This window comes from Microcebus murinus, chromosome 18 (assembly GCF_040939455.1).
Source record: "Microcebus murinus isolate Inina chromosome 18, M.murinus_Inina_mat1.0, whole genome shotgun sequence".
In the NCBI taxonomy this organism is placed as follows: Eukaryota; Metazoa; Chordata; class Mammalia; order Primates; family Cheirogaleidae; genus Microcebus; species Microcebus murinus.
In genome coordinates, this window is record NC_134121.1 from 13,051,429 (window position 1) to 13,077,619 (window position 26,191).

A 26,191-nucleotide genomic window follows, 5' to 3' on the forward strand; every position below is an offset into this window, starting at 1 on the left:
CATCACGCCTGTAAGAGAAACGTATTGTAGTTCAGTCTAAAGTGGGAGTGTCTTGAGGAGGATGACTTTAGAGAAACCAGAATTCTTTCTAAATCTTACGACCATAACATGTGGCTCCTGAACTTACTATGTGATTTGTAAACAGAAGGTGCTAGGGGTTAGGACAAGCTTTTCTCACACTATTACATGTGGCACTAATCAGAATTCTTTCTAAATCTTATGACCATAACATGTGGCTCCTGAACTTACTATGTGATTTGTAAACAGAAGGTGCTAGGGGTTAGGACAAGCTTTTCTCACACTATTACATGTGGCACTAATCAGCAGAGTGGGAGAAATGGTCAGGAGCTGACAATTGTTCCCAGTCTTCCTTCACAGCCAAGATGTCCAATCCAACCAGCCCCTGCCGTCCATCAGGACCTGAGAAAAAAAAACCTTCCCTTCCTCTTCTAGAACACCTGGCTTGTGTTTCTGCTTTCACTGGTTCTCTGGGCTCCTGTGAGTGATTACCTGTGTCACATTTCCCCTCAAATCCACTGCCTAATAGCAGGAACCATATCCTTCCCCATCAACCTGGGACCCCCACCCCATTCCTAGCAAGGGCCACAAGACCCACCCTCATTCCCATTCCTTTGGCTCATCAATCACTGCAGCCCCACACAGACAGAGCCTCAGCCTTAGCAGCAGCAGCACTTTAATTCCACAAAAACTCAGAAAGCAAAACTGATTAGAACATTCCACAACAGGTGGGCTTCAAAACCAGCAACAATTCTACCTGAACTCTGAGAGCAGTGAAATACCTCCCACCTCACCCCCTCCACCATACGATGCATTCCTCCCAGCTCCACCCGGGTTCCGGCTGGCAAAGTGGTATGGTAGAGGCCAGAGGGCAGAAGCAGGAGGTTATCCATCTCTAGGTGTGCATCCTTGCCTGCATGGTATTTGGCCAAGGACTACTCAAGCTCCCCCAGCCCCTGGCACCTGAGATGTGGCCTTTGGAGTCAGGATGGCCACAGTGGGGTCTGGGACCTTCTCTGTTCCCTTCTCTTGATCACATATGGGAGTCATGTCCTCACCTTCAAACCAAGTCCTAAAGCCCTGTGTTCCCAGGAATGGTGCTCTAGTTAAGGAGGAGAGTTGGAAAGAACAGGTTAGCTGCAGATGGCCAACTGAATAGAAGCAGAGCAACATCCCTTCCCCCCAGGACAGCCCCCATATACACCGGCCTAAGGCCCAGAGAGGGCACCGGCCTGCACAACTGTAAGAGCCTCCAACACAAAGGCCTCCCTCAGCCAGCAGTTCCCACCAGGGCTCCATGAAGAGTCCTTAGGGTCCTCCTGCACCCCGCCCTGGCCATCCCGGCCTCTCCTGCCCCCCTAGTCATTTGCACAGGGCCTCCAACACCTCCAGAGTGCGTCGGATATCCCGGACTTGGCGCGCCAGCCCCTGAACCGGCTGCAGAGCTCGCTCCAGCTCTTCGCAGCGTGCCAGCAGGGTGTACATTCCCTTGATGCTCATGTCCACGGCTTCTCCTAAGGAGTCCACGGCGTCGCGGTAGGTCTGAATGCAGCCCACGCTCAGCGCGGTCAGCTCCTGCACCGCGCCACCCAACCCGCGAAGCAGACGGTCCACCCGGCCGCCCAGCTCCCGACTCAGCCGCTCCAGATCCCGCAGCACGTCGGGGTCGATGGGCGGGATGACTGGTGTGGGTGTGGCTGCAGGCGCTGGGCAGGGCCGCGCAGGGGCAGGGGGCAGGGGGGGAGGGACGCCACTCAGACGGATCTTGAGTTGCAGGTTGTTGGCGACAAAGTGGGTGAGGTCGCCGTGGCGGCTCACTGTACCCTCCAGCTCCAGGGGGCTGGAGATGGTGGCCCGGCGCCCGCCGCCGGCCCCAGACTCCGCACACCCTGAGGACCCGGCGCCGCCACACGCCCCGCTCAGCCCGTCCAGGCTGCGGCTGTCCTGAAGGCGACTAGAGAACGAGCGGCCAGCCCTGCCCGCAGCCGCCGCCTCCTCGTCGTTGTCTTCCTCTTCATGCTGTTGCTCAACATTCATCTCGTCGCTTCCCGGGCTCCCTCGACGGCAGACCCTCTCGGACGCAGGCTCGTCCTCGGGAGGCTCAGGGACCTTGTGCCGGGAGGACAGGGGAGGGTCGTGCTCGGCACCTGGCGCCCCCCGGCGGCTCCGGGCCCCAGACAGCGTCCCTTGGGGCCCAGGCTCGTCTTCCCGAGCCTCCTGAGCCGGCCGGTGGAAAACGCTGCAGCTCGAAGTCTTCGGGGACGCCCTGGGGTGGCGGCTCGCGCCCCCAACGTTCTCGGCCTCTTCCTTCCCGGACACTCGGAGGCCTGAGGGCGGCTCAGAGGGCGTTCGGCCTGGCCCACCGCCGAAGATCGCGGCCTGCTGTTCCGCTGGAGCCCGAAGGTCGGCCTCGGGCCCGGGCCGCCCCCGAGGTGACTCCATACTGCAGGTGGGGGCCGGAACCGATGAATTGGTTCGCCGGGCGCTCCAGAGGCGGTGGCGGCGCCTTTAAGGGGCGTTGTAGAGGCGCGCCGATTGGCAGCAGGTCCACAATGGTCAGGACAGGAAGAGCACTTTGATTGGTCGCGGCGACCAGGAAGTCCCGGAAGGAGAGCTGTTATTGAACAGCCGAACACACGTGACAGCCAGCCGGGTGGAGAGAAGGCGGTGACAACTCAGCTCGTTGCCCCGCCCTTTCAGAAAGTTGAGGGGGCAGATCTTAAAGTCCGAGGTCCCGAAATACCGGACTCCCGCGGGGGCGGGGCTCCGACTCTTCACGCATCGTCGTCTGGCCCACAGTTATTGCTTAGCGGATGCCACAAATGGGAACAAGACTTGGGGTTCCTAGGAAGGTTCTTGGGATGGAAATAGTATATCCTGCTCTGACCATCGGGTTGAGGCCCTCCTAGTTGACTAAGGATGAAATCAGAATTCTCAGCATGAGCGTGAATGGTTCGTTCCTTCTCGCTGGGTTGACAGACCCATCCGTTAAACTGCCCACAGTGACTCATTGTGGTCGGCGCAGCGGGCCTATGGCCTTAACTGTGCTTTTGCCACTCTGTCCTCTGTCTCCTGCCCTCTCCACGTTGAGAGTACCTTCCCTTGGAGAATGGTGTGTGATTTTGCCATGAGTTAAAATAGTCAACAAATGAAATGATCACAAATTTTGATATGCACTATGTAGGAAATAAAGTGTTACGACTGAGAGTAACTGAGCAGGCACTAGTTTAGTTAAGGGGTCAGAAAAGGCTTCTTTGATGAAAAGGCTTTTAACTGAAAAGAACCAGAAAGAGCCAGACACCTTCCAGGCAGAGGGAAGAACAACTTGGGCTAAGTCTCAGAGACAAAGAAGGCTTGATATATTAAAGGAACTGGGTTGGAGGCCGGAGGCATTGAGGCGGAAACAAAATGAGTGAAGGGAAGGACTTCAAGGGGCTGAAGAAGCAGGCAGGGGCCATATCACCTGGGCCTTGTACTTCCTGTTATGAACGGAGATTTCTAAGTGCAAAGGTGCAGCAGACACTGGAAAGGTTGTGAATTGCAACATATAGCCAAAGCTCTGAAACATTGGTATTTAATAAAAACAGTTAAGTAACTCTTCTTAGCTGATAAAAGGTATGTTTGTTCTTATCTGGATAGAGAGATGACAGGAGGCAGGGTCATGCCAGCGTTCAGAAGTGCAACTACCCAGAACCTTCTAGCACCACCACCCTCTAGGTCCCTGCCAGGATCACATCCAGTCAATCCTGTTGCAAGCTATCTATATTTTATAGTCACCTGCAGCTTGATAAAAACCCTAGTCATCCCTCTGCTTTTTTTAAAAAAAAAAAAAGCCCATTTATATTTGGGCAGATAGAGATATTCCTTAGAACTGTGGTCTCCAACCCCAAGCCACAGGAAGTGAACGGTAGGCCAGCAAGAGAAGCTTCATCTGTATTTATAGCCACTCCCCAGCACTGGCATCACCGCCTGAGCTCCGCCTCCTGTCAGATCATTGGCGACATTAGTTGGAGGAAAACAAGTTCAGGGCTCCCACTTATTCTGCATTATGGTGAGTTAATTATTTCATTATATATTACAATGTAATAATAGAAATAAAGTGCATGATCAATGTAATGTTCATGAATCATCCCAAAACCATCCCCCTACCCCATCCATGGAAATATTGTCATCCATGAAACGAGTCCCTGGTGCCAAAAAGATTGGGGACCACTGCCTTAGAAGATGGGAAGACTTCCCTTGAGAATGGGAAGCTGAGCACAGGAAAGGAGTGATGTGATGGGGTCATATTTGGGGATTACTGGCTGTTGTGGAAAATGTTTGCAGGGCGACACAAAGGGACAAGTAGACCAGTGAGGAGGCGGTTCCAAGTAAAAGGTAATGGTAGCTCAGACTATCATGATGGCAACAGAATTGGGCCTGTAGACATTGTAGATGCATCTTGAAAGTTGCAGTGGACAAATGTGGGCTACCCGTTTTCCATTTTATGTATCTTGTAAGCCACTTTAAATTCTTTCTAGAATAAGACAGGGTATAAATAGCATTTTAAAATATGGTTTTTAGAAAGTAAAAATTTCTATGTACATTACTGCACTTGAGAACAGCCCATGTGGTAGGTAAGCACCATCTAGAGGATGGACACGCTTGAAGCTCTGACTCAGGTGAGGCAAGGGCAGTATACGTAACCTAAAAACATTTGTATCCCCATAATATGCTGAAATAAAAAAGAAAAAAAAAGACTCATAACAAATAACTTGGCTAATAAACAATGGAGGAGAATAAGAACTCAGGTGTCCTGACTGAAAATGAAAGCTCCATCATCTGCAGATCTCACTGCCATCCACAGGCTTTTGTAGGTGTGGGGGACAGATTACTGACCCCATGTTGCTGGTGGCATCACTCTACAGAAATGCAGAATGGCTTTGGGAGACAAGGTGAGGGAGAAGTTATCTGCCAACCTATAGAGGGAACAAGACCAGATCCCTTGGAAGAAGAAAGGTGGCTAAGGTAAGATGACTATCAAGTACCAAAAATATATAAATGTTTCAGTCAGCTGGGCTCAGCATTTGGGTTTTGTTTTATTTTGTTTTGTTTTGTTTTTTTGAGACAGAGTCTCACTCTGTTGCCTGGGCTAGAGTGCCGTGGCGTCAGTCTAGCTCACAGCAACCTCAAACTCCTGGGCTCAAGCAATCCTACTGCCTCAGCCTCCTGAGTAGCTGGGACTACACGCATGTGCCACCATGCCTGGCTAATTTTTTCTATATATTTTTAGTTGGCCAATTAATTTTGTTCTATTTTTAGTAGAGACAGGGGTCTCGCTCTTGCTCAGGCTGGTTTTGAACTCCTGACCTTGAGTGATCCATCCGAGTTGGCCTCCCAGAGTGTTAGGATTACAGGATAACATTTTCCACAACAGCCAGTAATCCCCAAATATGACCCCATCACATCACTCCTTTCCTGTGCTCAGCTTCCCATTCTCAAGGGAAGTCTTCCCATCTTCTAAGGCATTTTTTTTTTTCAGAGTAAGTGCTTTGAATGGCCTTTGATATCTTTTCTCAGAAGAATGTCAGCTAGGGCAGTTTTCTCCCCACACTCCAGGCACCGGCCCATGTGTTCTGTGTAGGGTTTGTTGAGTGGGATGTGGGGTGGAATGTAGGGTATATGTGGCATGTAGAATGATGTCATGTTTTTGTATGATGGTTGGGGGGTGGCTTTTGCTTTGGTTAGTTGGAATTTTCGTGAGTGAGGAGATGATGCCTCTTACAACAGTCTCAGGGCTGAAGCACAGACCACTGATTCTTACCATTCCTCAAAGTAGACAGGAGAGCAGCAGTCTAGAGAGAGGAAAGATCAAGTACAAAGGCATTGAGCGGAAATAAATTTGGTGTGTTCGAGGAGCAGAAAGGAGGCAGTGCTTTAATGATGGAAGTGGAAGAGCAGTCAGGGATGAGCTTGGAGCAGTAGGAAGGGCTGGATCTCTTAAGAGCAGGGTTTCCCACCTTCTCAGAATCAGCTGGGAGTTTAAAAACAAATGGATGTCTCAGCTTCAACCCAGACCAATTAAATCAGAATTTCTTAGGGCAAGGCCTGAAAGTTCTATTTTCTTTTTAAGCCCTCCAGATGTTTCTAATGTGCAGCCAGGGTTGAAAACCTCTGAGATAGGCCCTTACCAACCATGGTATAGGAGTTCAGATTTTATTCTAAGTACACTGGAAAACTGAAGAAGGGTTTTGATCAGGGGAATGACATGCTCTGACTTGAGCTGTGGGTAGAATGGACTCTAGGAGGCAGGAACAGAAGCAGGGAGAACAGGAGGTTGTTGCCATCATCCAACCCAGAAAGGATGGTGGCTTGAACCACTATGAGAGTGAGGAGTTTGTGCATATTGGAGGTGGGGCTAAGACTCTGCATTAGGAAGATTTGAGGAGGTGGGGAAGAAAAGGGAAAGAAACCAGAGATGATTCTTAGGGTTGGTAGGGTTTCTTTGTTGTTGTTTTCTCAGACAGGGTCTCACTCTGTTGCTAGGGCTAGAGTACAGTGATGTCATCATAGTTCAGAGCAACCTCAAACTCCTGGGAGCAAGTGATGCTCCTGCTTAGCCTCCCGAGTAGCTGGGACTATAAGCAGTCATGTGCCACCGAGCCCAGCTAATTTTTCCAATTTTTTTTTTTTTTTTTTTTTTTTTTTTGAGACAGAGTCTCATTTTGTTGCCCAGGCTAGAGTGAGTGCCGTGGCATCAGCCTAGCTCACAGCAACCTCAAACTTCTGGGCTCAAGCAATCCTCCTGCCTCAGCCTCCCAAGTAGCTGGGACTACAGGCATGTGCCACCATGCCCGGCTAATTTTTTCTATATATATTAGTTGGCCAATTAATTTCTTTCTATTTATAGTAAAGATGGGTCTCACTCTTGCTCAGGCTGGTTTTGAACTCCTGACCTTGAGCAATCCACCCACCTCAGCCTCCCAGAGTGCTAGGATTATAGGCGTGAACCACCACGCCCGGCCCAATTTTTCCAATTTTTGTAGAGATGGGGTCTCACTCTTGCTCAGGCTGGTCTGAAACTCCTAACCTCCAGGAATCCTCCCGCCTTGGCCTCCCACAGTGCTAGGATTACAGGTGTGAGACACCTGGCCAATTCTAGGTTTGACTTTAGTAACTGGGTGCTAAATGATGGTGCTATGGTGCTAACTGAGATGGGGAAGCTGTGATTTTTTTTTTTTTGGCGGGGGGGGGGGGTGGCAGTGAATCAGGAGTGTTGTTTTAGGCATGTTCATTTTGAGAAGCCTATTAGACACATCAAGTGGAGATTGCAAGGATGTGTCAGTCTGGAGCTAGGTAGGAAGGTTGAGGTGAGAGCCATATTTAAAGCTATGGCATAGAATGAGACCACTGAGAGTAGGTGGGGAAGAAAAGAGAACCCAGCACAGAGCTTGGCCAGGTCCCCCATCAGGGCTCAGAGGAGGACCCAGCTCAAAGGACTTAGAGGAAGACATTAGCCAGTCAGGCCAAGAGGAAAACGAACATAGTACCATACTCCAGAGGCAAAAGGTGGGGACAGAGGTATTTCTAGAAGAGAAGTTCACTCAAGTTGAATGTGGCTGGGAGGTGGGTCAGAAAGGCCCATGGGATTTGGCTAGGGCGGTTTCAGCAGCTGTGGGGCAGTGGATTGGGGACAGACACCAGCCACAGTGAACAAGAAGTGAGGAAGTCAATGTAGATAGTGAGTGTAGACAACGCTCAAGAAATTTTGCTCTTACTGTGCAGTTACCCAGGAGAAAAAAAAAATTTTGCTGTGGGGGAACAAAGAAATTAAGAGAGTTGGAGGATGTGGGGTCAAGAGAATATATATGTGTATTTTATATTAGTTGGATATATGGTGATAAGAATCATCTGGCAGAAAAGGGACATATTAATGGTAGAAAAAAGAACAATTACTGGAATGAAGTTGGTGAATGGCAAGAGGCTGGGGTCTACTACACCCTTGGAAGGGCTGCCTCTGATAGGACCACTTGAGGGGCCAGGGGGAGGCAGAAAATAGGTGAACAGAGGTAGCTTGGGCGAGTTGGTGGTTGGAATATGAAAGTACCCTGTCTGATTCTGCTGTTTCTCAGAGAAGATGGGAGGCCATGAGCACAGGGGCAATGGGGAACTTTGGTGGCGTGGGGTGTGCAAAAGCCAACACTATCCAGGCCAGGCGCAGTGGCTCACGCCTGTAATCCTAGCACTCTGGGAGGTCCAGGCGGGCAGATCACTCGAGATCAGGAGTTCGAAACCAGCCTGAGCAAGAGCAAGATCCTGTCTCTACTACAAATAGAAATAAATAATTGACCAACTAAAAATATATATACAAAAAACATTAGCCTGGCATGGTGCCACATGTCTGTACTCCCAGCTACTTGAGAGGCTGAGGCAGTAGGATCACTTGAGCCCAGGAGTTTGAGGTTGCTGTGAGCTAGGCTGACGCCACAGCACTCTCTCTAGCCTGGGCAACAAAGTGAGACTCTGTCTTAAAAAAAAAAAAATCTAGCCGGGCACGGTGGCTCACGCCTGTAATCCTAGCACTTTGGGAGGCCGAGGCGGGCGGATCGCAGTAGGATCACTGAGCCCAGGAGATTGAGGTTGCTGTGAGCCAGGCTGATGCCACGGCACTCACTCTAGCCTGGGCAACAAAGTGAGACTCTGTCTCAAAAAAAAAAAAAAAAAATCTAAAGCAAGCATCATACCTAACAGTGGAACTTTTTGTCAGGAACAAGACACCATCACTATTGCTTCTATTTGCTCCTGTACTAGGTCCTGAACAGAGCAGTAAAACAAACAAAAAGGACAATTTCTAGGGTATAGCAATGTCCAGTTGCTCTTAGGTTGGCAAAGGGGCGGTGGATGAACCAGGAAAGGAAAGACTAGAGTCAGACAATCGAGAGAGTGAGATGTGAGAGGTGGCCAGAGGTGGCTGGCGTTCAAGCATAGGGTGGGGACCTTAGGCCCCCAGCACTCCTAGGCTCTGGGAGTGGGGTGGGGGGAGGCTGGGAGCTGACCATTGGGTGTCAGAGCTGAGAGGGGCGGGTGTGAGCAGGGGAGGGTTAGTGCTGCAGTACTCATTCCTGCCACCTAGAGTGGACAACCCCACCTTCCCCTACAGACAGCTTCCTCCACAGCAAAGCCTCCACCTAGAAACATCTACACTCACTGGTATAAAAAGCTTCAGCCTTTATTAAACAAAAAGGAGGTAGAAAACAGATAAGGAAAAGGCTGGGACTCCTTCTTCCCCCTACACATACATAGACCTACAAACGCAGACACAACCATGTGAAAGGCAGAGACCATCAGGGGACAGACTGAAGGGCAGAGGGAGGCAGCACCCTCCGAGAGTGGGCCCGGACCCAAGGGTGGGCTGAGACCTGGGCCAGGGGCAGCCGTTCTGAGGGATTATGCCTAAGCAGCTTGGAGATGAGGTCCCGAGCTCCCTCGGGCACAGAAGGGGGGAACTTCAGGTCCACCTGCAGGTATGGAAAAGGACCGTGTTAGTTTCACGTGGCTACATTTTCCTTGACTACCCATTCTATTTGGAGTTAGGCAGGGCTGGAGGAACATGCTGTGCCCACCCCCAGGCCCTGACTCTGCTGCCAGCACAAAGCCCCAGGCAGCTCCCACCTTGACTATGCGCCTGTAGGTCTCGTTGTGTGACGCACTTTCAAAGGGCGGGTTCCCCACCAGCAGCTCGTAGCAGAGTACTCCGATGCACCACAGGTCCACCTTCTCGTTGTGTGTGCGCCCCTCAATCATCTCTGGGGGCAGGTAGTCCAGGGTACCACACATTGTCTTCCTCCTGGGTGGGATGAGGAGAGTGGGTAGGGGTCCCAGGGACAGCCAGCCTCTCCTTTCCCTGCTGCCTGACGGCAGGGAGTGAAGAGACCACAGGATGCACCAGGGGAGTGTTCCAGCCAGGCAGGGCCACTGGGAAGGGCTGGGTGATATTTACCAAAGGCCCAGAGGTGGACCTACACACTGCCCTAGTATCAACACACTGAGGAATGTATCTTAATAAAATAATCAGATAGGAGGGCAATGTTCATCTTGGAATCAAAGGAAAAATTGGGGACAAATCTAATGCCTATCAAGCATGTTCTACTTAAATAAATCCAGTTTCATCTCTACTATGTAATACTATGAAGCCATGAAAAATGATGTGGGAGTATTCTCAGTGATATGGCAGAGTCCTAACATATTGACTGGAAAATTTGGGTGACAGAACTCTCTCTGGTTTTTTTTTTTTGAGACAGAGTCTGACTCTGTTGCCTGGGTGAGTGCTATGGCGTCAGCCTAGCTCACAGCAACCTCAAACTCCTGGGCTAAAGCGATCTTTCTGCCTTAGCCTCCTGAGTTGCTGGGACTACAGGCACACGCCACCACACCTGGCTAATTTTTTTCTATTTATAGTAGAGACAGGGTCTCGCTCTTGCTCAGGCTGGTCTCTAACTTCTGAGCTCAAGCAATCCTCCTGCCTCAGCCTCCCAGAGTGCTAGGATCACTGGCGGGAGCCACCGTGCCAGCTTCTCTCTTATTTTTATAAAGATGGTGCTGTGTCAAAAAAAAAAAAAAAAGATACTGCTGTGTCTATATTTGTGTGAAGACAACCCTCAATGTCTATGGGTAACAAGGTTTGGAGGGGTTTTATTTAGAATGTTCCAGCCTCACACCCAGGGCTGGCCTCCCAGCCCACCATACCTCAAGGAGGGGGCGTGCACAGACCAGCCAAAGTCAGCAATCTTCAGCTCTCCCTTGAGCCCTAAGAGCAGATTCTCTGGCTTTATATCTCTGTGAATCACCTTCTTCCCGTGGCAGTACATCAGGGCATCTGCCAACTCTTCCATGATCTGGCAAGGACAATGACAGGCAATCAGACAATGATGGACCTCTGGCTACAAGCAGTGTACACCCAGTCCCAAGGCCCCTGCTGGCACCCCGGGTGCCCATCCTCCCCAACCGTGGCTGTTCGCTGCTCATCAAAAGTTCGGCTTTTCTGTAGCTCCTTGTAGAGCTCCCCTCTGGGGGCGTACTCCAGAATCAAGTAGATCCTCTTCCGATCATAAAAGTAGTTGTACAGACGCAGGATGTTGGGATGCCTGGGGGAAGTGACAGAGGAGGCTTCAGGCCACATCCTGACATAAAGGAGCTGGGAAAGATGGCAGAGGAAATGGGTCAGATGTGGACCAGGCCAGGGACACCAGGGCTGAGGGCAGTAAGGGGCAACTGGGGCAGCTCTCTGGATTCAAGGCTCTGGCCCAGACTGAGAGTTAAATGGGGCTCACTGGCCACAGCCAGAGACAGTCATCTGGACGAGGTAGGGCTGAACAGGGAGCTGGGGTGAGGGAGCAGAGGGGCTCAGGCTCAAAGGGTGTTGAAACATACTGCAGGTGGGCCTGGATTTCGATCTCCCTGCGCAGCTGGTGCTCCACACCCTCCTTCTCTATCTGAGACTTAAAGAGGACCTTGAGCGCCACGATGAAATGGCTTTTCTTCTCTCGAGCCAAGTACACATTTCCAAACTTGCCTTTGCCCAGAGGACGCCCAATCTCAAAGTCATTAATTGTGAAGGTCCGCCTGGTTAGAAAGTGGGGGATGGCAGCTCAGCACTGGTTTGTCATCAGCTACGGTATCTGCTTCCTCCCCACTCCCTCATCCCATCCTGCCCTCAGCTGCCCCATTTCTCCTCATCCCTACTCCTCCTGCCCTGAGGTTTTACCTCCCCTGCTTCCTGCCTGTTCACTTTCTGCTCCAGCCTCCTTCACCCCAAGGCTTGGGGCACTTACGTTAAGAGGTTGGGTGTCCCACTGCTATTCTCCACCGCCTTCTGGCCAGGGGCAGCTAAGGAGAGGACAGGTAAGTTGAGGCCCTCCTTTGACATTCTCATCCCTACACCTACCCATAGACTCTTGTTGCCTCAGGTCAATCCTCTCCCCTTATTCCAGTTACCTTTACCTGTGGACTGGACATTGGAGCGGCTCATGAGGACAAGTGCAGACGGGGTAGCAGGATCCTTCCGGAGGACTCGCTGGGGCAGGGTGCTCAGGCCAGATGGAGCCTGAGAAGGAGCAGGGGGTAGCTCTGAGGGTGCCTTTGTCCTGGTGACCCGACTGGAATGTGCTACAAGCAGCATTTCAGCTACTTACTAAAGAACCACCCACCCACCCCCAGCTCAAAGAGAAACACTATAACACAGTTTTGCTCCCCCTCCCCAAGACTCTGCTGCTAGTCCCACATTGAAATGGGTTATTGGTAAACAACCTAAGTCAGCCTAAGATAAGGGGCAAAGGACTCACCCCAACACCTAACATTTCACTTCTTTGGCCCTGGACCACACCACCTTCTCAGGCCTTAACCTGTTCAATCTGTGTAAGTCCTGTCCATAACACCACCCTCATTCACCAGCCCCCCACCTCCAGGGGCAGCAGAGGGCTAGGTCAATGAACACCCGCAATTCAGGGGGGCTTGGCACAGGGGCCTTCTCAACAGCCCCTGCAAAGCTTAGTCTGTTAAAACTTAGATAATTTCCTTGAGGCCTTGAACATTGCAGCAGACACCGTTATTTACCCCTTTGGAAAAACAGATTTTCAGGATACCAAGGGCTACTCTGATAGCCCTTCCAGTCACTTATGACTTTCAACTTCTCAGATTAATAGACATTTTCTTTTGGGAGTTACCAAGGTAAAAGTGACAATGGCCTCTCATTCAAGCTCCATTCTTGACCATCTCACTCAGTGCTCTATGATGGAGGGAGAAGAAGACAGGGGAACAGGTGGACTCTCCATGATACTCAAGTCCCACCAGCAGGGAGCTAAGCCTCTGCAAGGGTCCTTCCTTCTTCTTAAGCCAAAAGAAAACTCTAATACCCCTAAAAGCATGATCCTAAACAGTGATATTGTACAAATCAACAAATAAGCAAGTTGAATACAATACAGTCCAGAAATAAACCCCATCTTTGTGGGAATTTAATATGTATAATAAAGGTGGCATTTCAAGTCAGAGGGTAGACTCTAAATGAAAGGTGTGTGGACAACCGGGAAATCTATTTAGATCCTTACCTCACATCTGTCATTAAAATAAATTCTAAATGAACCTTTTAAACAGTAACTTTATTTCGTTCTAGAGTCTATTTCTATTTGCTGCCTTGTTTATTTTATTATTTTTTTCAAGACACGGGTTAGGAATCATGGTCTGAATGCCAGACCCTGCCTTCTCAGTCCCAGATATCATTTGTATTTTTGCTGCCAAGTAGGCTTAACACTGTAGGGGTCCTCAAGGGCTGGGAGTCACTGGCTGGTCAGATTCAAGTTGGCAGCACATGACAGTATGTGGCTGCAAATGACCAGACCGGGTTCTGCTAGCATACGTTGGACCATAACGGGGAAGAAAGTCCTAAGAGGACTGCTCTCTGCAGTACCTCAAATCTCCAAGTAGGAACTCGCCATGCGGGGCATGGGGGGCAGGCAAGGAGAAAAGGGCCTTACCGTCTGCCGGCCGTAGGGCCAGGGGTAGGCGTTCTCCTTCTGGGCCATCCTTAGAGGGAAAGGGGGAAGAGAGCTGGACAGAGAAGAGAAACAGCCGTGAAAAGCAGAAAAAAAAAGAGGAGGGAGGGAGGGAGAGGTCGGACCGATCTAGCCGGAAGTGCTAGCCTGGGCTGGTGAGAGGGACCAGGTCAGCCGCCGGCCGCAGTCAGAACACTTCCGGGGGCTTGTCTCCCCGCCTCACCCCTGCTCCCGGCCCCACCCGCTTCTAGGACCCTCTCTCCACCCTTGAGCGCTCCGCAACCCCGCAAGTGCGCGCGGGCCCGCCCAACGGACCCCAGATCTGCCAGATCATCTACCTTGTCCGGCGCAAGGCCCGCGAAAGGAGGCCCGCTCGCCTGCAGCCCGAGGCACAACTACTCTTCCAGCTCCGCAAACGACAGACTCGCCGGAGCCGTGCCTTCACCGAGGACCTTTCAAATCTCCCGCTCCGACCCCATTGGCTGAGGGCGCCGACCATACGCAATTTTCATTGGCTAGATTTCCTGTGACGTAAGCCGTGAGCCCAACACAGGAGGCCGAATGTGAGACGGCGCGAGCTGGGTGTCCAGCTAGGGGAAGTTTTTCTAGTACTCGTTCCCTTTCTCCCTGTCCTCCCTTTCTCTCTCTTTCTCCTTTTCTTCCTTATTTCTTCCTTTTTAAAAATTTAAATCTTTAATATAACTGTAATTCATCCATCTATATATGTATATATATATGAGTTAGGGTCTAACTTTGTTTTCTGCCAGATGAAAAGCCAATTATGGGCCAGGCGCGGTGGCTCACGACTGTAATCCTAGCACTCTGGGAGGCTGAGGCGGGCGGATGGCTCAAGGCTTGTGTACCCAATGAGCAGCTAAAGCCAAACACTGTGACACCAGTGCTTCGAGGCAGAGAAAGGTTTGTTTGATTTGGCCAAACCAAGAAGATAGGAGAGCAAAGTCTTTTCAAATCCATCTTTCTAAGGAAGTGAAGCAGGTGCCTGGAAATTCCCCAGCTTACAGGGCTGAAGACAGGGCATTGGGCAGGAATAAGAAACGAGACAGTAGAAGAGAAAGAGTGGAATCAGGGGACTCAAGGCTTTCCAGACCAAGAGTCCTGAGAGTAATTCCTCACTCGTATTTATTCATCCCAAGAACAAAAGATCATCGTAAATCATACGAACAAACATATTCAAAAGATACCCCACAGGCAAACTTTAAAGCTTATTTATAAAGATTAAGATATTCAGGTGCACAATAATCTCAGCAAAGCTATTGCTAGCCTAAAGCTAAACAGGAACATAAATTTGGGATTGAGGCTAGGCTAGTTTTCCAGCAGGTTGGGCATTCCTGATTGCAGTTCTGGAGCAGTTTTCCGCCCCAGGTGAGAAACTTTTTAGTTCCTTCTGCCCTTGGAATATCCTTACCATATGGAAAACAGCCACATCTATGCAAACCGTCACATCCACAGAGGTTCTTATGCCAGCAATATCTCAAGGTCACCCTAACATTTCAAAACTACCCCAACAGGTTGGGAGCTTTTATGCAGCTAGGGAATAAGGGTCTGGGATAGGGATGGGTTTCTGTGTTGCTTTTAGTCCCTAATAACACCTTGAATAACCAGACTTCTGGGCATCAGGAGCCAGTCACAACTTTCTCAAGGGCATTCACTCCTGCAAAACTAATTCACAGATTTTCCTTGTAACCCTGGAGTGCTTGACAAACAAAAAATCCAGTATATTAGCAGTTAATAGTTACTGCAAGAACAAGGGGTGCTGGGCAAGAAGCAAGCACTTAACATGTACAAGCAATTAAGGGCATAATCAAATTTTACATTATTTAAGTAATAAAATGCTGGGCTTGGCTGGGCATGGTGGCTCACTCCTGTAATCCTAGCTCTCTGGGAGACTTAGGCGGGCGGATTGCTCGAGGTCAGGAGTTCAAAACCAGCCTGAGCAAGAGTGAGACCCCCGTCTCTACTATAAATAGAAAGAAATTAATTGGCCAACTAATATATATAGAAAAAATTAGCCGAGCATGGTGATGCATGCCTGTAGTCCCAGCTACTCGGGAGGCTGAGGCAGCAGGATCGCTTGAACCCAGGAGTTTGAGGTTGCTGTGAGCTAGGCTGACGCCACGGCACTCACTCTAGCCTGGGTAACAAAGCAAGACTCTGTCTCTCCCCCCCCCCCAAAAAAAATAAAATAAAATGCCAGGCTACTAAAATCTCAGGGGGCCCAATTACAGAAGCATGCAGCCCCCATGGTTGCTTGTGGTGCTCCTGAATGAAGCAGCCTGACATTGAAGCTTATTAATTGCAGAAGCCAGAAGAGAGGACTGGAAAGGAGCGGAATACTTGATGACATTGTTAAGCCTCTGCATGCCAACTGCAGTACATTCTTTATGTGAAAATAGATCTCCTTCCCTAACGCATTCTAAGTTCTGTTATTTGCGTCGAAAGCATGCTGTGTAGAAGAAAACCAAACTGTTTTCCCTCTGCTCTCATACCACAACAATCAACACAGGAGACTTCTGTGACAAATGCGTAGGCATCTCTCCCCAACAACAAGCAAGCCAATCAGTTCTGCAGCAGACACTAGCTGGGTGTCCTCCAATTCAATTCTGACACTATCTACCTGGTGACAGCATCAGAGCTCATTCGTTGAAGACTCAGTCCTACAAGACTGCCCCCCAATTCTGATACCAGACCCTGCTGAGAACAACCACCACCTAGATATCCATCTGGATAAGAAAGTGTTGGTTCCTGGATTCCGCAAATACTGCCAGCCCCTCTTATTTCTCACCAAAGGTCACAATGGAAAATCCCCAGCTCTTCCCGCCAAAAGTCCCTAGTGTGGCCCAAATGGTATAAAAGGCCTCACCCCCTTCAAATGGATGTGACTTCTTAAGCCTCCCTCTCTTGGGACCGCAGAACCTTGTCCGGGAGCACATAATAAAGCCATGTCGTTTGGCCCCACTTTTTCTCTCTGTTTCTTTCACCACTGGAAAACTTTATAGTTTTACCTGTGCTTCTACCCACTGGCTACAAATTGAGGTTTCCACAACCCTCATTGGGTTTCCGAACCCATCCTTGGGTTCGATTAAATTTGCTAGTATGGCTCGCAGAACTCAGAGAAACACTTACTTTTACTGGTTTATTATAAAGGGTAGCACAAAGGATCCAGATGGAGAGATGCATAGGGAAAAGTATGGCAGAAGGGGTGGGAAGTTTCCATGCCCTTCCCTGGCATGCTGCACTCCAGGATATCTCTGTGTGTTCAGCCATCCAGAACCTCGCCTTCTCCCCTCCTCTTGGGCCTTTTATGGAGACTTCATTGGCTAGGCATGATTGAAGCATAGACAACCATGTAGAGATGTGATTGGACAACCAGGCATGGGTACCATAGCAAGACCCTGCCTTTACAAATTTTTTTTTTTTATTTGCTGGGTGTGGTGGCAAGTGCTGATAGTTCCAGTTACTTCAGGCTGAGACTGAGGTGGAAGGATGGCTTGGGCCTAGGAGGTCAAGGTTACAGTGTGCTATGATTGCACCACTGCACTCTAACCTGGAAATTTGAGCGAGACCATATCCCTAAAAAAAAATTTTTTTTTAATTAAAATAAATTGTAAAAAATTACAAAAAGAAATGAGATTGGACAAAAAGGGCTTGATCTAATACTAACAGACTGAGTAGGGAAACCCAGCAAGACTTGTCCAGGTTCTTCTTGGCCTCTCTGTGCAGCTCTCCTTTCTCCTGGGATGAAGGGCAGGGCCCCTTCTGAAATGGGGGTCTTATGACCTACAATGGAAAAGGTAGGTCAGAAACTCTATATGGCCAGCTCCAAGACGGAAAGGCAAGGGGAAGATTAGAGTGTGTGTGTGTGTGTGTGTGTGTGTGTGTGTGTGTGTATATATATTTTTTTTTTTTTTTGAGACAGAATCTCACTTTGTTGCCTGGGCTAGAGTGCTGTGGTGTCAGCCTAGCTCACAGCAACCTCAAACTCCTGGGCTCAAGCAATCCTCTGCCTCAGCCTCCCGAGTAGCTGGGACTACAGGCATGTGCCACCATGCCTGGTTAATTTTTTCTATATATTTTTAGCTGTCCAATTAACTTCTATTTTTAGTAGAGATGGGTCTTGCTCTAGGTCAGGCTGGTCTCGGACTCCTGAGCTCAAATGATCCACACACCCTGGCTTCCCAGAGTGCTAGGATTACAGGTGTGAGCCACCACGCCCCTGGCTCAAGTTTATTTTTAGTTTCTATCTCTTGCCATGGGGAAAAACAGAGCAGGTGAAAGGGTGCAGGAGAAAGCCAGAAAGTTTTGTGAGGCTTGATTTTGGGGTCCACAGTGCCCCAACATTATAACAAAATATGCTCTTTCACCTTCATCTTTCTGAAGCTATTCCAAAGCTACTTCAGGAGCCAAGGACAAAACAGAGGTATACTTTAACAAAAGGTAAGTTTTTTTTTAAGTCTCTTAGGAAATGACAAGGACTATGAGAGTTATGAACCATAAATGAAAACCAATATATAAATAATATCACACATACCAACTGACACACATCTACAAACCTACAGTGTTCTTAGTTATTCAGGTTGACTCATATGAAATTGCTGATGCTCAATTATTTTGACCTACAAAAATAGCAATTTCATGAGATTCAACCAAATGTGTAACAAATAAGCCCTTATAAAGTTTCTAGATCAGTTCATAATGCTTTTGGCTGCAAGTAACAGAACATTTGTTAACAATGGCATAAACAATAGGGATCTGCTTTTCCTTACGTAACAAGAAACCAGGAGGTAGGTGGTTGGTTCAGGGTAACTGGACAGACAAGGTTAGAGATCTGGATTGGCCTATCTGTGTTTGATTCTCTTAACATTTCTCTTATGATTGCAAGATGGCTGCCAACTGTCTCTTTTATCAGGAAAAGCAGAAGCCTTTCTAGGATTACCCAATAGATTTCTCATTGGCCAGAGCTGTGTCACATGACTACTGCAAAAGAGGCTGGTAAAAATCAATGTTTTGTACAGTTGCTACCATGAAAGCAATAAAGGGGAGATGGTAGAAACAGGTGTTTGCCATGACTGTTGACAATTTTATTCTGGGGAGCCCATGATTTATTTAAAAAATCAGAGATGTCTGTATGATGAGGCATCTCCAGAGATTTGATAATCATGGCCACTATGCTGCCATTTGTGAAAAATCGCTTTGTTAATGGCAGTTCACTGTTTTTACTTAGGGTCAGTCCAACCCCACTTCTCAAGATCAGGGAGCCCCTTTCAATTGCAGCACCTTTACCAACATAATGGCATTAGCTAATGAAGAGCTTTATGACAGTTCTACCACTTGCAGTATACTTTATTCCTCATGACTTAGTGAAGGGAGACTTTTCTGGAACCTATCAGGGCACAGAGGCATGGGTGGAATATGCCTAATAGATTCAATATAATGTCCCTATCCCCTGGAATCTTTAAATTCCTAGGTATGACACATTATGTCAGGACATTTTTGGCCTTTCAGGAATATTTGATGGGCAAGCATGGACGCAGGATTTGCATTTTTCAAAATAAGCAAGACTCTCAGGTCTTCCATCTGCTTGGCCAAGTTGGTGAACAAAATCTCTATTATCTACCCCAGTGCCTCTCAATGATTTGTGGGGAAGGACCAACCTTTATTATTTTCAATCTTTCAAAGATCAACACTTTTATAAAATAACAATACAAATGAAGTCCTTGAAAAATAAAAAATATGTAAAAATTACAAGCCCACATTTTTTGGTTATAAACAACATATATAAAAGTACTCAGACAAATGCTATAAGAGTTTTTATTTTATTTTATTTATTTATTTATTTATTTATTTTTTGGAGACAGAGTCTCGCTTTGTTGTCCAGGCTAGAGTGAGTGCCGTGGCATCAGCCTAGCTCACAGCAACCTCAAACTCCTGGGCTCAGGCAATCCTCCTGCCTCAGCCTCCTGAGTAGCTGGGACTACAGGCATGTGCCACCATGCTGGGCTAATTTTTTCTATATATATTAGTTGGCCAATTAATTAATTAATTAATTTCTATTTATAGTAGAGACGGGGGTCTCGCTCTTGCTCAGGCTGGTTTCAAACTCCTGACCTCGAGCAATGGGAGGCCCGCCTCGGCCTCCCAGAGTGCTAGGATTACAGGCGTGAGCCACCGCACCCGGCCTATAAGAGTTTTTAAATGCCTTCTTTCAAATTCTATATTTATACAAGTACATGAATGGGCCTAAAGTAAAAAAAAAAAAAAAAAAAAAAAAAAAATTCTATATTTGTCCTGGCACAGCAAGAAACAGTTCATGAAGTGGCACCAGGCCAGGCAAGGTGACTCATGGTTGTAATCCCTGCACTTTGGGAGGCTGAGGTGGGAGGATCCCTTGACGCCAGGAGTTCCAGACCAGCCTGGACAATACAGTGAGACCCCCATCCCTACAAAAAAAGTTTTTTTTTAATTAGCTGGTTGTGGTGGTGTGCGCCTATAGTTCTAGCTACTTGGGAGATCTTTAAAAAAATTTTTTTTAAAGCCAAAGAGGAACCTTTAACTGTACATTTTTAGATGGTTAAAATGGTATTTATGTTTAGTATATTTCACCACAAAAAAGCAATAAAATGGCCGGGCGCTGTGGCTCACGCCTGTAATCCTAGCTCTTGGGAGGCCGAGGCGGGCGGATTGCTCAAGGTCAGGAGTTCAAAACCAGCCTGAGCAAGAGCGAGACCCCGTCTCTACTATAAATAGAAAGAAATTAATTGGCCAACTGATATATATATAAAAAATTAGCCGGGCATGGTGGCGCATGCCTGTAGTCCCAGCTACCTGGGAGGCTGAGGCAGAAGGATCACTCGAGCCCAGGAGTTTGAGGTTGCTGTGAGCTAGGCTGACGCCACGGCACTCACTCTAGCCTGGGCAACAAAGTGAGACTCTGTCTCAAAAAAAAAAAAAAAAAAAAAAAAAAAAGCAATAAAATATCTTAAATACTGAGAATACTCTTGAGGGCTCATGGTGGCTCATGCCTATAATACCAGCATGCTGGGAGGCCAAGAAGGGAGGGTTGCTTGAGTTCAGGAGTTCAAGACCAACCTGGGCAAGAGCAAAACTGTCTCTACCAAAAATAGAAAAAATTAGCAGGGTGTCCTGGTGTGCACCTGTACTGCCAGCTACTCCAGAGGCTGAGGCAGGAGGATCACTTCAGCTCAGGAGTTTGAGGTTGCAGTGAGCTATGAAGACACCACTGCACTCCAGCCTGGGTGACAGAGTGAGACTTTGTCTCAAAAATAAATAAATAGAATAGAATACTCTTGAAAATCACCTATTATTCAATTAGTCAAACCTTAACATGTTTTGCTATATTTGCTTTAGTTTTTTTGGTTTTTTGTTTGTTTTGAAACATAGTCTTGCTTGTCACTCCAGATACAGTGCAGTCATCATAGCTCACAACAACCTCAAACTCCTGAGCTCCAGCGATCCTCCTGCCTCAGCCTCCTCGAATAGTTGGGACTACAGACAGGAGCCACAATGCCCAGCTAATTTTTCCATTTTTAGCAGAGATGGGGTCTCACTCTTGCTCAGGCTGGTCTTAAAGTTTTGAGCTCAAGTGATCCTCCTGCCTCAGCCTCCCAGAGTGTTGGGATTACAGGCATGAGCCACTGCACCTGGCCAGCTTTTTGTTTTTTTATGAAATAAAAGAAATATAGATAAAGCTCTAGTATAAAATTTCAAGAATTAGGTCTATGTATATTGTTTCTCTACCATTTTCCTCTATTGTTGTTATGGACAGAACTGTGCCTCTCCAAAATTCACATCTTGAAGCTCTAACCTCCATGTATTTTGATACAGGAACTTTAGGGAGTTAGTTAAGGTTAAATGCGGTCATAAGGGTGGGGCCCTAACCCAACAGGACTGCTGTCCTTATGAGAAGAGAAAGAGACACCACAGCTGGCTGTCTCCTCCCTGCACAGAGGAAAGGCCATGTGAGGACACAGGGAAAAGGAGGCTGTCTGTCTACAAGCCAGGAAGAGAGGCCTCACCAGTCACCAACCCTGATGGCATCTTGATCTTGGACTTCTAGTCTCCAGAACTGTGAGAGAATGAATGCCTGTTGTTTAAGCCGCCGGCAGCATTTTGTCTGCTTGGGCTGTCCTAACAAAATGCTCGTTTTCCATTGACTGCAACCACCCAACTCAGGGAAGTCCTAATCCACCCAACCCTTCAGGAATGAAGGTTTGGGTCTCCCACCAGGCAAAGAATCAGGACCAGCTGAGGTGCTTGCTGAGCACTAAGGGCAGTAGAAGAAGATAATCATAAGCATTAATACGAACTATGGCCACGTGACCAGAGAAACCAGGTCTGTAATTGTCCTGAGTATTTCCTCCTTATCTTGTTCCGAATATATTTGTGTGTGTGTGTGTGTCAGCTAATAAATGCAGACAAAAAGATAGAGTTAGAAAACTATCACTTTGCATCTTCTTATGAGATAATTAGTGCAGGCAAGGTGCTCTGGTTTAAGCGGGGCGGGAATACCGAGCGGCCAGCCTCACACCCTGCTCCACGTCAGCTCCTATGATTCCTAGGCTGTCGACGTGCCAAGTCACCAGCAGTTCTTCAATACAGGCACACGCAGCGTCTGCCACACGGGCGGGTCGGCTGTCCGCCTCTGTCTTGGTGCGAGGAACAGGGACCACTCTGGCAGAAGGCGGGCCTGGGACAAGGGAGGGGAGAGGAGGGCGAGATTCCAGCCTGGGTGAAGTGGGCCGCCTGGATGGTGGTGACACCGCCCAAATTCCTGGTCACGCTAACAAAGGCGATGTTAGCGGCGATGTGAAGGGAAGAAATTTCCCCTTGGGAAAGATAAGGCCTATCGGGTGGTCGGCCTGGATCTCTTTATTTCAGTGTGCCGAAAGCAGCAAAAAATGCGCACCATTCGGGGTTTCTTAGTGACTCCTGGGAAGTATGGAGAAACGTATTACTTGTATTTAATAAATACCCTTGTGTTCTACATCAAGCTGCCATGGATAGAACAGCAGAGACGATTAAAAACATTAAAAAATAATTCGGACCCAATTCCGAATGCAAGAAGACAACACTGGGAAAAAATAATTAATGAAAAGGAAGAAAGAAAGAAAGGTCTCTTTTGCATGAAAAAGTCACATAGCCCTTTTGACGGTAGTACACTTAGCAGTACTAAGTGTCAACGAACCTTTACCCTGGAACTGGAGTTTCAGGAATTTATGTCACAGACCTACTCAGTAGAGCAAAGGGAAAAAAAAAATTGCACAAAGATGCTCATGGCAACATTTAAGTACTGACAAAAAAAGTGCAGATAAACAGACAAACAAAATGTCCAGCTTTAGAATTGTTAATAATTGACAGAATTGTCATCAGATTTTAGGTAGTCATTAAAATTATAATTACAAGGACAATGGAATCATATTTCTGCTACAATGAGGAGTGAAAACAATGGAGTACAGTATTATGGACACCACTGGCAAGTATAAATTAACACATTAACTGCCCTGTGAGTTGTGTTTAACTTATGCTAGTTTTGAGCCCGGGGCCTTGTGAAACATGGAACTCACGTGTGTCTTCACTTTGGGAGCCGCTAGAACTATTTTTCAAGTTGCATATAACTCACTCACAGAAAACAATAAAAAATAACACATTAAAAAAATTAAATTAGAAAAGATCGTTTTGTTTTCAAAGTCTTTATTCTGTTTTCCTAATAAAACACCGTGGCCCCAAGGAAAAAAATTTTTTTTTCTCATATGGCAATCAATGAGTTAAATTGCCAGCAATGAAAACAGCGGTTTAGGATAATAATTATAACTGACTATTATTACTTTAAAAATGACTAATTATTGCTATAGTCTTTCCAATAAAGAATATTTGTTTTTTCAAATACATTTTCTAAACAATAATAGGGGAAAAAGAAAAAAAAAATAGCAGAGGCATCACCTCTGGAAAAAAAGGGAAAGAACTGGGGAATGTTGTTCATAAACAATTTCTGTGTTAGGATACCTAGAATATTAAAGGTATTACTTTACAAGTGGTCGATTTGACGGAAAGAGTAAAATGAAATAAAAGTGCCCAAATTTGTGTTTTAGGAGAAAATCCAGATACTGTAGAAAAACAAAAAAAATCACAGAAACGCTCACGTTCGTGATTATCTCATAAAGTACAGCGAGGAGAGTTATTTCTTTACCTGGAAAATATCCCTGTAAACCTGTTTGGATATCAAAAGCAAGTATTCCTAATGACCCCGACGTGATTTGAACACGCAACCTTCTGATCTGGAGTCAGACGCGCTACCGTTGCGCCACGAGGCCTGCCCGAGTCCGCGGCTTGACGGGTCCAGTGAACAGATCTATCGTCAGCACCGAGGGGCGGAGTTTTGCCCTCAGGCCCCGCCTCTGAGGTTTTGTTGACGAGGTTCTACGAGGCACTGGCAGGCGAGACGCGTGCGCGCGCAGATAGGGATTAAATTCACCCTCTGGGCAAATGATGAAGAGAGGCAAATTTTGTTTAGGTGCATTTGGCTTAAGGCTCAATTACTTAACCTTGAAACATTGAGCTCACTCAACAGAGAAGCTATTCTTATGTGTCTGGGACATTTTTTTTCTAGGGATGATAAATCCTCACGGTGTCGCTGCAGTGCTCGTCCCTTCTCTGCTGGTGACTCAGAAAACCTCCTACTCAGTTCCTCTTGGACCTTGGTTTCTTCATCTGTGGGCAGGGATCCCTGCTGTCTCCCGCAAGGCAAGTGGCACGAGCTAGCGAGGATGGGAGCCTAGCGCCGTCTACAGGTGCGCGCTGGGCCGACGGCAGCCGTCGCTTCTACCTTGGCTTCGCTAGTGTCCGCGCCCTGGCTCCACGCCGGTCCGGTCTCGGGCTTTAAGCCATTCAAACCAGTATAGAAAAACATGAGGTGATTCCAGGAATGCTTTCCATCCACCAGCGTTGGTGGTATAGTGGTGAGCATAGCTGCCTTCCAAGCAGTTGACCCGGGTTCGATTCCCGGCCAACGCAAGTGCTGAGGTTTTTTTTTTGTTCCTCTATCGCATTCCCTGAATCCTTGCTTAGAGCGTTGAGCGTTGTCTGGAGGAACCGTCCTCGCTAAGGGGACGCGCCCTCCGCTTCGCCCGCCACCCCGGCTAGGCCGCTGCACGCCCTCTCAGCGGGAGGAGCGCGCCGGGATCTCCGCCGGTACCGCTTCCTCTGAGCCGGTCGCAGTGCGGATCCACACGCACAAAAGCGGAGAGGCGAAAGGCGACCCGACGGCCCGGTCTCGGCGCCCTGGCTCCGAGCCCGGGCCGCCCGCTCTGGGTCACGCTGTGACTGGAAAGGCAAGTGCAGGAAGTCAAGTCCCACTGAGGATTGCGCGGGCTGTGTCTGTTTTATATCGTTTTGCCCATATGTGTTTATTAAGCCATTGTCAACAAACACGTCCGATAAACATATTGAGTGGAGAGAATAATGGCTAATTTTGGCACACGTTTACATTGCAAGTTACTCGAAGTAAAATATAAACTTGAAGCTTGGAGTGTGGGCTCGAGAGCTAGGAAAACTCCCCTTGTCCTTCTCCCTTGCTCCCCAACTTCTTTGTATCTCCCTACGAAGGCCCAGGACGAGACTTTACTAAATACATATAAGATTGAAGAAAAAATTTAAAACAGCAATGCTCCTCCCCGTCGGGGAATCGAACCCCGGTCTCCCGCGTGACAGGCGGGGATACTCACCACTATACTAACGAGGAATGAGCTGAGAGGAGGCCTCTCTGAATCCGTGATCTGAGACTCTCACCGTGCTTGGCGTGCCGATAGCAGGGTCATAGAAGTGCTGATCAGAAATTTAACGCACACCCTAGACCACGACTGAGTGCGAGTGGCCAGAAAGTCCCAAACAAGGAGTGACGGAAAGAGACAGAGTGCCTCCAGGGCTGCAATGACCCGAGTTCCGACAGTCTCCGGGCTCTCCCAAAAACACCCTAGTAAGTCTCGTTCATTCCACTACCCGTCACGCACAACTATAGGTCGACAGGCATCCTTTAAACCGGCGCCAGGCTCTGGTGGCCGAGGTGAGGCACCAAACAGGAAGGCGGGGAGCAGAAAGACAGCGGTTTGCCCAAGTTTGGGCATGCATCCGCTTTCCCTAACACACCACGCACCACTGCGAACTGACCTTCCTGCTACCGGGGTGTCACAAAAGAGCTGACTGCACGCCAGCTCAGGCTGATGACTTCCCAGGTCTGCCTTCCACAGGGCTGTTCAAGGAACGTACAGTTTGAAACCCTCCTTGTTTTAGCAAGAAAAGCAAGAGCGGGCTCGTCCGGGATTTGAACCCGGGACCTCTCGCACCCGAAGCGAGAATCATACCCCTAGACCAACGAGCCGACATGCGACAGGGGCCGCGGACATCCTTAGAGGTCGTAGCAGGCTTGCTGCAGTCCTGAGGCCACCTTATGTGGCAGAACGGTCCCGGTGCGCGCTCGGGTACCACTCGCCCCGAGGCCGCATGCTCTGGAGTGCGAATATGGGACTCTCTCTTGGCTGCTGGCCCGCGAGCTGCGACTCCTCCCAGGAAATAGCGTCGAGGAAGTGGGAGGGTGTGATCTCGGCCTCGCCCCC

General features: G+C 48.3%; 2 protein-coding genes and 3 non-coding genes across 8 annotated transcripts; 1 reads left to right on the forward strand and 4 right to left on the reverse strand.

Annotated features, from left to right (window-relative positions):
* Positions 1 to 666: 666 nt before the first annotated feature.
* On the reverse strand, positions 667 to 2,578 carry BORCS6 (BLOC-1 related complex subunit 6). Its single transcript, XM_012775581.3, has one exon. It carries the CDS (start codon positions 2,458 to 2,460, stop codon positions 1,381 to 1,383), a length of 1,080 nt encoding a protein of 359 aa, XP_012631035.2. The 5' UTR covers positions 2,461 to 2,578; the 3' UTR covers positions 667 to 1,380.
* Positions 2,579 to 9,205: 6,627 nt separating this feature from the next.
* On the reverse strand, positions 9,206 to 14,003 carry AURKB (aurora kinase B). Of its 4 annotated transcripts, none has more exons than XM_012775541.3 (9): positions 13,883 to 14,003; positions 13,527 to 13,599; positions 11,998 to 12,100; positions 11,829 to 11,883; positions 11,428 to 11,619; positions 11,003 to 11,141; positions 10,744 to 10,892; positions 9,670 to 9,844; positions 9,206 to 9,515 (listed from the first exon to the last, which is right to left on the reverse strand). In XM_012775541.3, exons 2-9 carry the CDS (start codon positions 13,572 to 13,574, stop codon positions 9,342 to 9,344), a joined length of 1,035 nt encoding a protein of 344 aa, XP_012630995.2. In that variant the 5' UTR covers positions 13,575 to 13,599; positions 13,883 to 14,003; the 3' UTR covers positions 9,206 to 9,341. The 4 variants fall into 4 exon arrangements, with proteins under 4 accessions (XP_012630995.2, XP_012630989.2, XP_075850271.1 ...); XM_012775535.2 differs by having other exon boundaries at positions 11,992 to 12,100; XM_075994156.1 differs by lacking the exon at positions 13,527 to 13,599 and having other exon boundaries at positions 11,992 to 12,100; positions 13,883 to 13,961.
* A 9,818-nt stretch (positions 14,004 to 23,821) lies between these two features.
* Positions 23,822 to 23,893, reverse strand: TRNAW-CCA (transfer RNA tryptophan (anticodon CCA)). Its single transcript has one exon. It is a non-coding gene; the product is annotated as a tRNA-Trp (tRNA).
* Positions 23,894 to 24,521: 628 nt separating this feature from the next.
* Positions 24,522 to 24,593, forward strand: TRNAG-UCC (transfer RNA glycine (anticodon UCC)). Its single transcript has one exon. It is a non-coding gene; the product is annotated as a tRNA-Gly (tRNA).
* Positions 24,594 to 25,248: 655 nt separating this feature from the next.
* Positions 25,249 to 25,320, reverse strand: TRNAD-GUC (transfer RNA aspartic acid (anticodon GUC)). Its single transcript has one exon. It is a non-coding gene; the product is annotated as a tRNA-Asp (tRNA).
* Positions 25,321 to 26,191: the final 871 nt, after the last annotated feature.

Coding starts and splice junctions, on each gene's coding strand:
- BORCS6 (XM_012775581.3), bottom strand. CDS start 2,460: ATGGAGTCACCTCGGGGGCGGCCCGGGCCCGAGGCCGACCTTCGGGCT.
- AURKB (XM_012775535.2), bottom strand. CDS start 13,574: ATGGCCCAGAAGGAGAACGCCTACCCCTGGCCCTACGGCCGGCAGACG. Junction 11,884..11,991: donor TGTCCAGTCCACAGGTAAAG/GTAACTGGAATA, acceptor TCCTCTCCTTAG/CTGCCCCTGGCCAGAAGGCG. Junction 11,142..11,427: donor GAAATCCAGGCCCACCTGCA/GTATGTTTCAAC, acceptor CACTTCCCCCAG/GCATCCCAACATCCTGCGTC.